Raw genomic sequence first — 17349 nt, 5'->3', positions numbered from 1 at the left:
TTTTTTCTTTTCTCCACCAAGAACCTCTCTATTGGAGAGAGGACACCATCTTCACCCCGCTTTCGTGACTCCTTGAATATCGATCACCGTTGCCTCATCACAACCTGGGTCCGTACTCTCGTCCAAGAGAACCCTCGTTTTTTTGTTGTCCTCATTTCACCTTTTATTTGTTGTTAAGCATGAAAGCTAACAGCGGACCAGAGTGGATTCCTTGAAAAAGTATGGAATTCGAATCAACATAAGAAGGATGGGAGTTTTGGGTTAAGTATTATGGAAAAATGGATTTTCACGTTAGAAAGAACTATCTCAATCGTAGTCCCATTGATGGTAAAATTACTTCAAGGGCATTTGTTTGTGCAAATAAGGGTTATCGCAAAATGGATAAACGAGATGATCGAACAATACAACCTCGACAGGAGACACGTAGTGGTTGTATGGTTAAATTGGTACGACATATAAATAGAAAAACTGATAAATATGAGGTTCGAGAGTTCATCGATGAGCATAATCACATCTTTCAAATGCCACAAGCGTGCTATCTATTGCCTTGCCAGTGCAAAGTAAGTTTATTGTCCATAGCATTACATTAAAAAGTATGTGCATATTGAATTGATAAATTCTAAATAAAAGTTGGACAACTAAATTTGTAGGTAACTGAGGTTGCAGCTTGTGATATTGATTTGGCCGATGATTCTGGAATTCGGCCAAAAGAAACCTACGTGCTCATGGGTCAGCAAGTTGATGGACTTTAAAGTCTTGGTCATACTCTCAGAGATCAGAATAATTATTTATGAAATAAGCGAAAACGTGCTCTAATTCATGGTGAAGTTGTTTGTATTCTGATGAACTTTTGTCAACAAGCTTTAGATAACCCTTCTTTCCAGCATGAAGAGCAAATAGATAACCAACAAGAGATTAGTAATATTTTTTGGGCTGATGCACAGATGGTTATTGATTATGTCCAATTTGGTGATGTAGTTATATTTGACACAACCCATGGTATCAATAAGGAGCATAGACCCTCTGGTGTATTTCTAGGTTTAAATCATTTTAGGAAAAGTGTGATTTTTGGATATGTGCTTTTATACGACCAAACGATTGAGTCTTTTGAATGGGTATTCAAATCATTTCTAAAAGCCTATAACAATAAAAATCCCAAAACTATTGTTACCGATCAAGATGCGGCAATGGAAATAACCATAGCTAATGTAATGTCAGAAACAACACATGGATTGTGTACTTGGTAGTTGGCACATTTCTGAAAATGATACGAAGAACTTAATGTGTTATGGCAGGGATATTGTGGAAGAGTTTAAGATTTGTCTATTTAGGTTGGAAGAAGAAGCTGAGTTTGAAAAAGCTTTTAGTGATCTCGAAAGCAAGGTGGAAGGGACTTGGTCACCTTTTATATACAAACCAAAGCCGAAGGAAAAATGGGCATATTGTTATACAAAAAATATCTTTAGTTTGGGAATCTGAAGTACACAATTGAGTGAAAAGTATGAATAATTTTTAAAAGATTATTTGAAGTCGGACATGAATATCGATTGATTTTTTAAGCAATTTGAGAAAGTGCTAGCTGACGAATGTGAAAAAGAAGTTGCATCAGAGTATGAATATAGAAAGAAAATACCAAGGATCAAGGTGAAAGTTCTTATTCTTCTCCAAGTAAGCGAGAGGTATTATACACTAACATTTTTGGAAATATTTCAAACTGAATATGAATTGGCTCTGGCAGCTCCAGTTGAAAGTTTAGTGACTGACAAGTATATTGTCACAATTTCCGATATGATTAGTGTTGAAGAAGATAGTAGAAGGTGTGGGAGAGTTTTTTAGAATCCAATGGATCAAACTGTTTTTTGTAGTTGCAAAAAGTTTGAGAGGTGGGGTGTGTTGTGTAAACACGCACTAAAGGTTCTTGATACAATGAATATAAAGTTATTGTCGGAAAAGTATGTGCTCAAGAGGTGGACCCGTGAAGTAAGAGATGGTGTGATTTATAATAGAAATGGAAGGGCAGTTTCTAATCCCAAGTTGGAGGAGACTAGACGAAACCGAGAACTTTGCCAAAAGTTTACTAAGATATATGCGAAAGCAGCGGGTTATGAAGAATTGTATGCTTTTGTAGATAGTGCTTTGAACAATCTCGAGATGCAAGTTGATAGAAGGGTGCTAACTGTTCCAAACACAAATGCTGGAAATTTTGATATCTCTCCAAAACCATATTACATGGGTAACCTTCCTCAAAAGACAGTAAGGCTGAAAAAAAAAATATGGTGAAAGGAGGGGAAAATGATGAGCAATCCAGATTGGAAAACAATTCTGGTAGTGCAGTGTCCACCATTGATAGGCCTAAATTATATACATATTCGATCTGATTTTTATTATGAAATAATATCAAATATCTTGTATTTTGAATATAAAGTGAATAGAATGCACCTAGGATCAAGTTACTGCGTTTGTTTGGTTTTAATTTGCAAAAAATGAAGAAAAATGATGAAAAACAAAGAAAAATGCTCAGTGCGGATGCAGGCTTTACGATATGGCTGCACTAAGTACTTAGATGAATTTCTGGATGCGCGCCAATTTTAAAAAGGTATAATAAGCTGTTCGTCAAAATCCATGTGGACGCACGGATATCGATAAGGATGAAATCTGGACGCACAGGAAAAATCCGAGCTCAGTGCGGGTGGCCTGGCCGCACTGTAGCAGAACGCATAACTGCAGCCTAAACTTAAAATAGCCATAACTTTTGACTCGTAACTCCGTTTTGGACATACGACCACTTTTTGGAAAGCTAGAAAGAAGATCTACAACATGAGAAACTAAAAGAAGAAAATTTGGAGTCAGTCGGATGCACTAAAATTGCAGAAATCCAAAATTACACGTTTTCAACACGGTTTCTATTTTTGGCGCACCAAGGATACGTTTTTACAGCTAAACTTGGACAAGGCATCTTGGGGAAACAATCCAAATATAGCACCCATTAACTCCACTTCCTAGCCTCTTAATTAGGCATGGTCATTGGCTATAAAAGAGGAGGTTCATTTTCATACAACACACATCATCATCCATTCTCATCTCTCTCTCACCCCTTGGTGCATATCCATTTTCAAGGAATACACACTTAGCGTAAAATTCTGCAGCTAAGGAAAGCTTTTCTAGGAAGGGGAAGAAGGAGATTCGAGCAAGAAGTCAGCAAGATTGAGGGCTTTGATCAAATAAAGGGTGTAATCATTTCTTTATTTCATTTCTTCTTATTTTTGCCAATTTTTGTAATGGATCTCTCCATGAGGGAGTAGATCTCTCTCTAGGGGTTTAGGTCAATGCATGAACTTGTTTAATTGTATCTTATTCGGTTATTTATTTTTGTTATGATTGTTTTATGGGATTTTATGTTAATTTTTGTGATTTATCATTTGTGTTAATTACATAATTAGTACTTGAATTGTAGTATCCCGTTTTGGATTCGAAAGACCCAAAATTGACTGTGATCAATAGGATAGTACCAAATTATGAATGCAAATACCCTAGGTTTGGATTAGGATCTAACCAATTTGTAATCTAAGTCGGAACTACAGAAATTAAGGTTAGGAACTTGGTGAATGACCTAACCGTGAAGCTAAACCCTAATTAGGACATCTCAAATCGAATCGGGTATTGGTATGATGGACTTAATCGTGAAGTACCAATATTTGAGGAGAAGAGAGACTAACAAGAGCTCAAAGGGTCTAGGTAGCTAGGGTGAAGGACCTAATCGTGAAGTCCAAATTACTTAGACACGTCATTAATTCACGAAAGTGACTCTTAATGATACATTAGGTTAGAAACCTCATCAAATCATACATGAACTCGAACAAATACCGAATAGATAGAGTTAGCAAGGGATTGTAGACCGAATGCCCCTAGATCTTCTCAAACTAGAAAGCAAACCAATATTTATTTCCTCTATTTACTTTAATTGTTTTAAAATTTCTCTCTCTCAGGTATTGAACCCAAATCTAGAAGTTGTTAGAACAAACCCCCCCCCCAATTTACTTTTATTGCACTTTACTTTATTTTATTTTCTGAAATTTATTACTAAAGTTTAAGCATAGTAATTAAACATATTCTCTGTGGATCAATACCCGACAATATACTACACGGTAGGATTGTATACTTGCAATCTGAACCAAAAGTGTATTTAGAGATAAAAGGTACATCTTGATTGTATTGAAGCTTTGTACCATACCCTTTGAACGTATCAACCATCTCATCAAATACATGTTAAATACTTTATTTACAAATTACATCCTCATAATTTATGTACTGACACAAAAAAAAAATTATGTTAAGGCATCAAATTCAGTTGGCAATTCAACAGAATATTTGAATCAAAAGGAACTGTCTCATACAACTTTTATCAAACTATTGATGGTAAGTGACATTTTATGGCATACCATATCCAATCTTTTACCAAATTGTATTGCTTGGTTAAACATATAATAAACTAATTTATTTGCTACTTCAGGCTTCTTCAAGTCAAATCTTGACTTTACCTTCAAATTTCTATGAAGATAGAGCTTTTATTAAGGTAATCAAGGTTACTTTCTTTGTTTAAAATAAATTAATGATCTTATATCATAGCGGTTTCGACTTTATCACGCCCATTATGACATATATAACACATTGTAGTGAGGATATAAGGTCATTAATTTATTTTAATATCATAGCAGTTTCGACTCTATTATGCCCATTATGACATATATAATATTTTTTAGCACCTAACATATATATTATTTCTGATGCAGCTCCTTTCATTTTATTGATCATGCTTAGTAGACAAATAGGGGTCTTAATTTTATTGCACTATTATTATTATTGTTTTTTTTATCACAATGGCACATGTATATTTTCATTTGAATCACATTTTTGACTACAATGTGTTAACTGTGACTTTAGTATATTGAAAAGTCGTTATAATGGTGATAAATGTCGCTGAGGTGTTCATATAGCCTTTATGTTATAAGAGCAATTTGTGTCAGCCGATAAAAGAGATCTGCGCTGATGGCCTGTTATTAAGTATCACCGTAGTGTAGATTAATATAATATTTTCACCATTTTAATAATTTCATAATTTTCAATGATGGGCTAAGAAAGCGGCTCAAATCAAATTATGAGATGGTCCGTAATGCATGAAAGGCTTATATATGATCTATACTAAAAATGTTATCTGGGGCCCTTTAATAAGAAATTGGATTATCACCACATCAGTAAAATTTGACCGAGTAAAGAAATTGAATTCATAGATTTTGATCCAGCAGGAACTTGTTGCTCTCTTTATTTTTATATTTATGATAATTGCAATGGTAAGTCAAGGTTAATCAAGAGGCAGCTTTTTTTCATATGTAACCATCGGTCTCACATATTTCTTTTTTTTTCTATGATATTTTTTTTTTGATGCATTGTACTAAATCTTTTTTTTTGTATGATGGGTGTCATTTCAGACATGTCATGTAACACTAGAGTTGTATGATGTTAGGTTATTTAAGCGTCACATTTTAGGGTAAAACACGTTAAACACCAACCACTGATGCACATTCCCTAAGCAGGCATTTTATAGTCTTAGATATAAGACAACAACACTGTGAACCATCAATGACAAAACACAAAATTCATAGTGATGTTCACGTGTGGTCAAATCCAATGACATGCATATGTGATATTGAACCGACAGCTAGTCTGAGTTGATCTGTGTTAGCTTAGATCACAACATTTAATCGTCACACTAGCCTCACATGCAATCAGTGTTCCTTGCTGATTACCTTGGCTATGGATTCTTTAAAGTTCATTACTTTTATTATTTAGTTGCTACACAATCTAAGCATTTAGATAAACCATAAGCAATGCAACTTTAGACAACAAATTGACTATCATCAATCAATCATATGAACAAGAAATACAAACAATAGTTTGTTCTAGGTGTTACGGTATTCTCTAGGTTAACAAGTACATTTTAAAATTTTATAGCCTCTAGAGACGATCTTACGATAGAACATGCAATCAATCCCACGCAGTTTATGGATTGTGCTACACGCACGATCTAGCAAAGTGTTATAATACATACCTCTCCATTGGAGGGAGACACATTGTCAGCTCCATAGTCACCCTTGATTAGTCACCTAGCTAGTTTTCAAAACATAAAACCTCAAACTTCGCACACCAAGGTTTAGTCGAGAAAAGAGGAGGTCAAATGCTAGTTCTACAGTCATCTTCCCTTACGAATTATCAAGCTTGTCTCACGACTTCACAGCAAGTTGAATCGTCTCGCGCAAGCTCATCATCAATCTCACAACTTCAAAACACTTTGAATTGATCTTGAAAGGCTATCAACACAATCTCATAATCTTCAACTCAATTCTAAACTCGAATCTCAAATCAAGCGAACAGATCGCAAAATGAGATGAGAAGAACAAGATATAAAAGATCAAGATCCAAAAAATCTAGATCGATCTTAACTAGAATACAAGAAGAGAAGGAGAGAGATCAAGCTCGTACTCTACATGGAACGGCTATTCGAGGCTCGGCCGGTCGGAGACAAGGCTTACACAACGGCAGATGGTGGCACACGGCCTAGGCGCCTCGAGTGGAGGCTCGGCCCAAGGAGCTCGGCCAAGGCAAGTTGGTGCAGCTCGGCTACGAGCTCAAATTCAATCGGATCAAGCCAATCCGGATCGGTGTAGGCGCTTAGAGGCGGTCAGCATGTGGAGTGGAGGATCAGCTTGAATCAAGTCGAGGCGGCTCATTTCTTCTCTCATCTGATCAAGCATGGATCGAATAGAGGCATACACGGATCAGATCTGATCCGGACTTGATGTGGCTCGACTTCAAGGCAATCAATAACGTGGTGTCGAAACGGCGATCAAAAGAGAATTGAATCTCTTTACTTGGCTGGAATTACTGTAGCAACACAGGAATCACTGTTCACGGATTACTGTAGTAACCTGAACCGTAGCAGATTTGAGTACTACAGCACCTGGTATTGTATCTCGATCCGTTACTGTAGCAGTTCTTCTCTTTTGCAAGAAAGAGGAATCAAAGAGAAGAAGAAGAGAGAATTAGATCCAAACAAGTGATCTAATTGAAGAGAGAGAAAGTAGATCTTGCTAGAATGAATTGGCATGACTTGGATGAAGGGATCATGTGTTTAAATAGACATGAAAGATTACGATCATACCCTTCTAATTAATTAGAAGGGTGCATTAATTAAAGGGGTACAAAAATAATATCATTCAAAAGTAGTGTATGGACCATGAGTCTATTTAAATCTAATTCAAATATAATCTAGTGCTTCCCTCATGGCCCCTACTAGTGACTTGCCCTCCAAGCAAACTCTCGTCTCTTCATAATGTTGGCCAGGTCAACAAAACACTCATCCTTTGGTCAATCCCGAAGTTGACCAAGTCTAACTTTTGTCAACCTTCCTTCTTTTAGCCAGATCTTTTGATCTACAAGTCAGTTTCACGCATTCCATATATCCACGCGCTCGTCTATTAATACTCTATTATTTGGCACACTTTAATTTACCAAAATAGTAGGATTAGTACACCTCATATAATCAAAACACAATTTGTACATCCAATTACAAATTTGCTTTGATCATATCCTCATATCTCTCATAGTATTGAATAGTCTAATAACTCATATTATATAATTCGCTGTGCATATTTTTTCCAACATATCTGCACGGTATCATAATCCTGTATGACATCTCGACTAGTGACCTTGTAGGTGTGACCGGTTTGATCTATATTATGTTGGCAATCTGGAACAGCTAGTTTCCAGTTGATCAAGATTAGCATCTAGCAACACGCCTTGACTATCCAATTATACAGAAGATATGTATCCAGACAGTATTGTAGATCCAATATAGACAGTGCATAACACTGCCTGTGTTGTTTTCAATATCTCATGATTATCCAATGATGAACGTGAGACAGGATGTTTGTCATTCCCGCTATATCATCGATTATGTTTCTTGACACGTGGGTATCATATTATAATACCTGATTGCAGCTAGTCAATCAGGTTGTGCACATATAATATAATCTCTATCAAGGGGCTCAGGAATATCATACCTTACCGCATACACCAGGATGTAGGCAAGGGATATTTAATCCTGTTGACATATGCGTCATACCCAACCTAAGTATTGTACACAGAGAATATGTCTGAATGACCCTTTTTTACAGAGAGCGTTGGACATAAACCACTAATGCACATTCCTTAAGCAGGCACACCATATTCTCAGAGTAAGACAACAACACCGTGAACCATCAATGACAAGAATACATAATCCATAGTGATGTTCACGTGTGGTCAAATCTGATGTCATATAAACACTATATTCATCTGTGACATTGAACGGGCAGCAAATCCGAGTCAATCCATAAGCTTAAATCACAACATTCAATCATCACACTAGCCTCGAGTGTAATTAGTGTTCCTTGCTAAATACTTTGGCTAGGGATACTTTAAAATGCATTACTTTTATAGTGTGGCTGCCACTCAATCTAAACTTGTAGATAAACCATAAGTAATGCAATTTCTAGGCAACAAATTGACTCCCGTCAATCAATCTATGATCCATATCAAAAAGCAACATTAAGTTTGCTCTAGGACACTAATACCTTTCACTAGGTTACTTGACTTTATCAAGATTAGCTTGTCATGAGGGCCATATTCATTGTTTTCAAGTTTTTGATGGCCAAGCCTCCCTTCTTCCTTGAGGATATGACAATCTCCTAAGCAATCAGGCTCATGTATTTTCCTTGATGCAGGGTCTCCTTGTGACCATGCCATAGGAATCTTTATTCTAATTTTGTCCATTTTTTTTATAACCCATTTTAATAAAAGAAAATTGGACATGAAATATATTGGCATGGCAGATAGTGTGGCATTTATGAGGGTCACCATTCCTCCTATTGACAACATGCTTACCTTTCAAGAAGAAATTTTTTTTTATTTTGTTGATGAGTGGTTGGTAATGGTCCCTTGTCAGTTTTTTGTCAGAGAGGCATTCCCAAGTATTTTAGTAGGAAGACAGGCTTTACATCCTATGATCTTAGCTTTGTCCTGTGTTTGTTGTAGTATTGTGATAACACCAATTTATATAGTGAAAATCAGTGTTGTAAAATGCGGTTCTATGCAGCGCATATGCAGCCGCATATGCGTATGCGGTGAAGAACCGCATAAAAACTAATTATGCGGACTGCATATGCGGTCCACATTGAAAACATACTAAAAAATATTAAAACCGGTTACCAGATTCTAAAATTTCTTAATTCAAATAATTTTATTTATAAAAAAATGATCTGATATCCATTGATAAAACGGATCCAATCAAATTACAAAGACTCATCCGGATGGAGACATCCAGTTTAGTGATCTGCGAAAGGAACCTCCCAGCTTATTTTATAGAGTCCTAAGCGTCTTCATATATTTAATTTGATGCTGTGGGACTAAAGAAAAACAAGTCCGGACGCTTTTGAGCTGTCGTTGGCTCGCTGTGCAAACTCACTTTATTTCATTTAATGAGATGCATGCGTAGCTTTGATCATGGGTCAGTACATGAGATTTTGGGCCGAAATTTACTTTGAGATACAGACTCATATATATTTGCATTAATTAAAAATAAAAGCCCTTTGTTAAGTCCAGCTTATTTATTATTTGATTTTGGGCTGTATGTTTTCTTTGTTTTATTATATTGTGAGTATTATATCTTATTTTATTTGATCGTTTCTTTTAAAATCCGCATATATAAGTCCGCATAAAAATCCGCATATGCGGCCGTATACCGTATATGCGGTATGCGGTGGTCTTCCGCATACCTTCCGCATACCGCATTTTACAACACTGGTGAAAATCACTACTTTTTAGTACAAAAAATTGTGAAAAAGCGTATGCAAAGTACCCTGATGTGTATTTTAGGTATGATTATTTTGGGTCAAATCAATACAATTTTTCGCTTTAAATTTATAAAACCTAAATACGCAAAGTAGATTGAATTACAAGCGCATAATCTATCTTTGTAGTAAATAAGTTATCAATCCAAAGACTAAGACAATTGTATTTTCTATTTTAACTAAATTAAATCTAAACTAGTGCAAATAAGTAAATGGGAGGGGGGTTTGTTGCAAAGTAAACTAATTTTGGATTCAATACCCGAAATAGTTGGTTGTAGGGGTGGCAACGAGCTGTTAAAGAGCGAGCTAGGTCACACTCGTACTCGGCTTGTTGGTGTATCAAGCTGAGCGAGCGAGTTTGGATTTTAGGTTTCGAGCTAAAATTATTGCTCAAGACCGACTCGTGGCTTGTCCGAGCAAGCCGAGCTACCTCGTTACTAGCTTGGCAGATTTATAAATTTGTATATTTTCTTTCCTGATATATCTTAAATTTTCATAACACATCTTATCAATTATGACTAAAATAAAATAATATTTATATAACTAATTACTGAGGAATACTCTTAATTCAATTTTAATTAAGTAAATCAACTACTATAAATTAACTTTACAGCTAAATTCATACATACAAATATATCAAAAATTCTAAATTCATACAAACATATCCACATAATAAATTCATGCATACCAAATCAAACAAATTCATACAGATTAACTTAATTGCTTATAATTAATTCACATATATTCCATACAAAATTACCAATCAACTTAAACACAGTCCAAAGTGCAATTGCCATAACATTGGCTATAACATCTATAGACCATAATATCCCCAATCTGAAGTGAACGGATACGATTAAACTATTAAACTATGTATATTAAATAGCTTGTTAACGACCGAGCTGGCTCGTGCCGAGCCAGGCCAAACTCAAACTCATTAATTATGGCTCGAGTATGTAGCGAGCGAGCTAACTTTAACTTGATCCACTGAATAAGTTGTTACTGATCGAGTCACGAGCGAATACCAAGCGAGCCACGAGCCACGAGCTTTTTTGCCAGTCCTAGTTGGTTGTAACAAGAACTAAATTAAATACAAATAAAAACGGTTTTGTTATCAAGGTAACAAGGTCTAAGGGCTTTTGGTCTATAATCACTTGGTCATTCTATTTACTTTTGGAGTTATCTAAATTCATGTTATTGTCTTGATGGGGATTCCAACTAAGTTGGCTTATATCTACCTCCTAACATCTACCTTTCGTAATTCATGACTTCATGTTAATGTACCTCTTAATTAGGGCTGTCACCATCTAATTGGGTTATTTAATTGAAGGCATCTACTCCTACTACTAGGTACTGTATTTGGTAAACTCCCGATAGCAAAGTACTCGTACATTTGGTTTCTCACAACTTTTCATACCGAACCTTTGATTCTATGAGACCGGGGTAGACTAGATTTGGTCCATCTAACATATTATCTTTAAGGTGATTTGTGTACAATGAAAGGGTTTCTTCTATACCATCACAACCATAGAGATAGGAGGTACTTGAAGGATTTTATGATGCAGCAAGGCAATAAATTCAAAAAATTTGACCCTCTTACAAGCATCTACGGATCTATTTTATTATGCTAATTCTATTAAAGCAATTCAAATGTATGCAAATGGATATCTACTCATTCATTCATCACAAATCTATCTACTAAAGGTGATTTGGATATACCTATACCAAATGTTAATTTGGTAAATATAGAGAAGTCGAATTCTCTTCTAGATCTCTTGAATATCTTCGTTTGTCGAAACGGCCTCCTAGTGTTCACCTTGAACTAAACAAGAATTAGAAAGACCTTGCTAGAGGTCTTAATCTAATCTAAGCTTAGAACCTAGTTAATAACCCTTCTTGTTCTTCTAATAATTTCTCATTAGAGAAACCAATAATATGAGAGGAAGAGGGATGGCGGCTAGGAGGGAGAGGAAGAGAAGGAAATAAATTTTCAGAAAATGTCTTGCTACTCTCTTATTGAATACCTTCTCTACCTCTCCTTATATACAAATATACTAGGGTTTCCATTGTGTAACCTTCATACTATAATTCTCTTTATTAAAAGAGACAACCCTAGCCGCTGCTACAATGTGCGCTACAGTAACTGCCTCAACTCATATTCATTTTGGGTTTTAATAAACTTATGTTATAATAATGTTTTGCACATTATTAATTATGTGTCATGTATATTATATTATATAATATGTACCATATTATACCAAATAATATACATGCACACTTCTCATAAATTTATCTTCGTTCTAAGCAGTCATGATATTTATTTATCACATATATATTATTTCATGTCATATGAAACAATATACATCATATAAATAAAATATCATTCTTGTTTCTCGTTCAGTTGGTGTGACCTATATGGAGGATCTGTGTTATGTTGGCAATGGCATAAAACATTTTATTACCATAAACTATAAGCGGTATTCTAGCTATACATTATAGTTACCCAAATAACATAGATGTAAAGTATCCTTTTTACAATACATGATCCTTTAAAGTAACGTTATAAATAACATTACTTGTGTCCATTCCTTACTACATTATATTATGAATAATATACAAAGTCAGACTGTGTCATCTTTGTATTATATTCGTTTCTTGGTCTCTTAAGTAAATTATAAATATATAACTGCACTTCAGTTATATTGCATGCATTATAATTCTACTTTACCAAGGGGCCCATAAAATATTATCACTCATTATAAATGAGGGGCAATGATACTATTGACATATAACTTTCTCCCGCACAAGTTATATACAAGGAACTAATATTTTTATCACCACTTATGATAAACAACTTTTAATACTAATTACATTATATATTTCTCATGTGAAAAAGAAATACATCTCATATCTTAGAATTCTGAGACACAGTGAAAATATTAATGACACTAACATAACCCATATAATATTTTCATTCGTTAGGTCTGTTCAATATATGAAACCTTTCATATACTCGTGTTATTAAACGATAAGCCTTTATCAATATTTATAGAACTACAATGTACTTTAATCAACATGACAAACTTATCATGGTATATTAGTGTTCCATGCTAATAACCAAGTTTGTGAACATTTTAGAGATTTATGTTTGTCATCATATAGAGTTCTATGGTTCAAGACCAAGAGCATCTTCTTGAACACTTCTATAGATAAACATAAATTTCATGGAACAAAATGCATGTAGCATCCAATTCATAAACATAACATGTAAAAAGTGATCAACATAAGATAACTTTTAGAACACATATCTAACAGTACTGTCACTACCTCCACAAGGTCCGGTTACCAAAATACAATTATGCATGACTCACAAATAGGGGAATGTGATTAATTAGATTAGTGTGAGTGGTTTAATTACATTACATCCCGTGTTAATCTGAATTGTCCCCCCACAAGCTGACCTTAGAGTCGAAACCTTTCAAATACGCATAGAACCAAACCCTGGCATTTGTAGGGAATTGTTAGTCCCAAAGACACTAAGAGGGGGGGGGGGGTGAATAGGGTCTTTTTAGATTTTTGTCTAATTAATAAAGTTATAACGTGTCTATAAGTTATTATTGGCAAAAACTAGAATAACTTTGTCCTAAACTAAAAGAAGTAAATAAAGTAAATAGTAGAGTTTAGAGACACTTGACACGAGAGTTGTTTACGGAGTTCGACACTAACGCCTACGTCTGTAGGGCTCACGACCTTCAAGATGGCTCACCTTTCTTTACCCAATGAGAAAGGATTACAAGGTGGAACCAGTAAGCCCTTATAATCTTCTGGGAACTCACATGGTCCTAATAGGAGCACTAAAGGCTCAAAGGAAGACAATCTGATTTGCGAGGATTCAAGGATTGCTAGGTGAGCACAAGGCTTGAAGTAGTAAATGATTTGATCACGCGGTATCACTCTAGGAGTTGTTGAATTGATTTAATAAGCTTGAGATTGATTGTGAGTATTGAAGTTCAAGTGCACAAGCAACAATTGCTTTCTCTAGATCTATAAATATGAAATATTGAAGTTGGGGGTGGCTAGAGTGATACTCCAGACCTTGGTATAGCTTCTATTTATAGAGGGGATCGAATCTCCTGCCCCCAGAGTCACTGTTAATGGGCCCCACCCACCCTAAACCCTAAACCCGGCCCCACCCACCCTTAACCCGACCCCACCCCACAGTGACTGAGGGGGCAGGAAAATCCTGCACCCCGGGGGGCAGGTGATTTGCTCCCTTTATAGAGAGCTAATAAAAAGGAAGTAAGTAGTGCTGACCATTGCAACGATACAGGGGACCATTATGTTAGTTTGTAATAATCTAGAAGTCAATAATACGATAAATTATCATAAAGCTTTGTTCATGAATTGAATGTTTATTTATATAGCATTTTGTTGCCTTGAGTATTATTGAATTTATGGATCATTTCGAGTTCATGACTGAAATTGTGAAACTCCATAATATAGATGATATATACTCTTAAAAGGTCACTGACCAAGGTAATTAGCAGGAACACTAATTACCGCAATAAGGTTAGTATGTGGATTAAAAGATGGTTAAGTTTTACAAACCACCTGACACGAGATGTCATTTTAATCACATAGATACATGTTTTAGAAACATGGTATTTGACAGACCCCGAATGAAACATTAAATAGAATTGTGTTCGTGTCATTTATGTTTTCATTCAGTGTCACGTTCTACAGTATGAGGTATTTATCGTTCCCACTGAGAAATATGTATGTGTGATTGTTATCCACCGCTGTCCGTAAAAAGCAGTCATAACGGTAGCTTTTCCATATGTATAGCTTAGCTGAGGAAGTGATAGTTTACCAAGAATACTATTTGTCCCTCGTATCTCTATACGAGTTATAGCATCACTGGGCCCCTTGATAGAGTTAGATTATCTGCTAGCGGTATAATTACAAGAGTAATTATATTTGATAATTTGCTCAAGATCAAGAAAAGATTTCAGTTAGCAAGGATGACACACATCTACCTTGAAACTGATCTGATAGCTATGAGACAGAAGAACAGACACAAGTAAATTGTTTACTAGATCGTGATATTGTACAGTACAGCATCATCTGTGTAATTGGATGGTCATGATGTGTTGCCAGATGCCACCCATGATTATAGAAGTTAAAACAGTTTTAACTCTATTTACCAACATAACACAGATCCTATTGGGTCACACCATATAGGAGTTAATCGGAGAATCTTATTGTGATTGATTATAAATTGGTTATGATCAATAGTAAGATGGTTATAAATTGGGTGTGGAAGGGGTATTTTGGTCATTTCACATATAAAAGGATGAGGTGTCAATGGCATACCTTGTAAATAGGCCGAACTTGGAGGGCATTTTGGTCTTTTGCAACCAACCCTAAACACTATAAATAAGGGTGGAGGGGTAGAGAGAAATTAACTAATTCATTCGTACCGGTTTCGTGTCGAAACGGATCGGTATTTTCTCTCTTTCTCGGTTTCTCTCCCAAATAGTGTTTCGGTTGAGAAAAGAAAGTTATACATAGTTGACGTATAATCTTGCGGGTTGTTGTGGAGTATATTTACGGGATCAATGAATAGTGTTTTACCGAATTTAGCGGTATGTCAGTTTTGCATATTGATGAAACCGAGCAACCGAAAATTCGTGTTTACGGGTTTTCGTCTTTTCCCCGTGAATAGTGTTTTTGCATAATTCCGCGGTTTACGGTATTTCTGGCAGAAGAAACAAACCGCTCTGTGGTTAGTCCTGGTGGATAACCGATAGAGGTATCACACGTGTGATACTCCGAGTCGATTTCTTCCCTGGTGAGGCTCTACTCGCTCGGTCTGCATTCCAACTGTGATTTGGAAACAAGGTATAAATATGTTATATTAATCTATTTAATTGGTAAGTAGATTAAAGTTTTAGAAATCAACCATGGAGTAGATCTGTAAAAGGATTAAATTGGGTTTTGATGCCAAAGGAATACTGAAGGTGGACCGCCTTGGAAAGTTTCCTGACATACCCCGTTTAATCCTGAGCTTAAGTTGGCTGTAGAAATTTTTGTTCTACGGTCATTCCGCACCTTAAGCCTAAAAGGAGTTTTGGATTAGCACCCCGAAACCCCAACACATTACAACGGTAGGTTAATCTGAGCGGTTTGAAGTGTAACGGTGGATACTGTTGACAACGGTCCATGACCGTTGCAAAGGTTCCCACAACGAAAATCCTTTGGAAAGGTTAGCGTTCGGTGATGCTAAAACCTATTTTATGCGTCACGAGGTTTTCAGAGGATGTATTTATTTCGTTGCAACGGTTCTGGACCATTGCAACAATAGCCCTCACTTAGGTCAATCTTAAGCTTATTTTACCAATTTTACAGATTAATTATCCTTAATCTTGAGTTGATGCTTTTGCTATCCAATGTCTTGTGCTTCATGACTACATCATTGATGTTGTATTGCAGTTCATTAATGCACCATTGATATGTAATTACTGATCCTTCAGTTGTTATGAACCTTCGCAGATTCTCAAGAAGGAAAACTATAAAATACAATTATGTATGTTTTGCAAATCCAGTTAAACAGATAAGTCGAGGGCTCCCAAAGCCAATAGGAATAATAGTACCAGTATGCGGCTCTATCTGTGAGGTAGTCTATACCGCATGCGATAGTGACAATACCGTATATGGGTCTGTATGCAGCAGTGACAGAAGGCTGTATACGGGTAGACATGAGTGCCATAAATATGTATTGAGATAATTAGAAGGATTTCATCTAAAATCTTAAAGGCTCCCTATTTTTGGTTTACAGCAATTAGCATCTCCACCTATACCCTTGCCAGAGTAAACTGTAAAATTATCCTGTACTTACATCATTATTATTTATTTTAAAAGTATACACACTACAAACAAACCCAAAAAACCTAGACTAGTGCTATTGTTGTTAAATAACTTAAGATCTATCACTGTGAATCGACACCTGACACTACTACACGGTTATGCACTTGTAATCCGACAGAGTAGAATTAGGGTAACTAAGTATATATTTATATATACTAAAAGTTAGTAGTACTCATTTAGAGTCATCATGTTACTGCAGTGATCAAGAGTTCAAATTTTTGTAGGTTTATTTACAATCATGATGGGTCCCCAAATATCTTGAGTATGCCCCTAAGGAACTGTAGCTGCTGAGTTTCTGGCTCCATAAGAAATAATGTATCATCAACATACAGCAAGCATTGTCTACAATCACTGAAATGCTACTTGAATAGTCCTCCATGAACCAACTTTTGAAACCATATTGGTAGAAAATCCATTACCAGGATAAACAAGTATGGTGCTAGTGGATTCCTTGCCTGACTCTTCTCCTTAGGATTAT

At 35.7% G+C, this 17349-nt stretch overlaps 1 protein-coding gene across 1 annotated transcript; it reads left to right on the top strand.

Annotated features, from left to right (window-relative positions):
- Window positions 1-278: 278 nt before the first annotated feature.
- On the top strand, window positions 279-2280 carry LOC144565024 (protein FAR1-RELATED SEQUENCE 5-like). Its single transcript, XM_078314634.1, has 6 exons — window positions 279-560; window positions 651-729; window positions 868-1213; window positions 1296-1383; window positions 1561-1766; window positions 1866-2280. The coding sequence occupies exons 1-6, from the start codon at window positions 279-281 to the stop codon at window positions 2278-2280; spliced, it is 1416 nt and encodes a 471-aa protein (XP_078170760.1).
- Window positions 2281-17349: the final 15069 nt, after the last annotated feature.

This window comes from Carex rostrata, chromosome 14, assembly GCF_964058835.1.
Source record: "Carex rostrata chromosome 14, lpCarRost1.2, whole genome shotgun sequence".
NCBI classification, from domain to species: Eukaryota; Viridiplantae; Streptophyta; class Magnoliopsida; order Poales; family Cyperaceae; genus Carex; species Carex rostrata.
Note: the sequence above shows the minus strand (reverse complement) of the source record. Positions and strands in the feature narration are given on the sequence as shown.

What these genes read in the sequence shown, in the direction of transcription:
- LOC144565024 (XM_078314634.1), top strand. Translation starts at nt 279, where the DNA reads ATGGATTTTCACGTTAGAAAGAACTATCTCAATCGTAGTCCCATTGAT. An exon ending in AGAAACCTACGTGCTCATGG is followed by an intron (nt 730 to 867) that starts GTCAGCAAGTTG and finishes AACAAGCTTTAG; the next exon opens with ATAACCCTTCTTTCCAGCAT. An exon ending in ATAACCATAGCTAATGTAAT is followed by an intron (nt 1,214 to 1,295) that starts GTCAGAAACAAC and finishes GTGTTATGGCAG; the next exon opens with GGATATTGTGGAAGAGTTTA.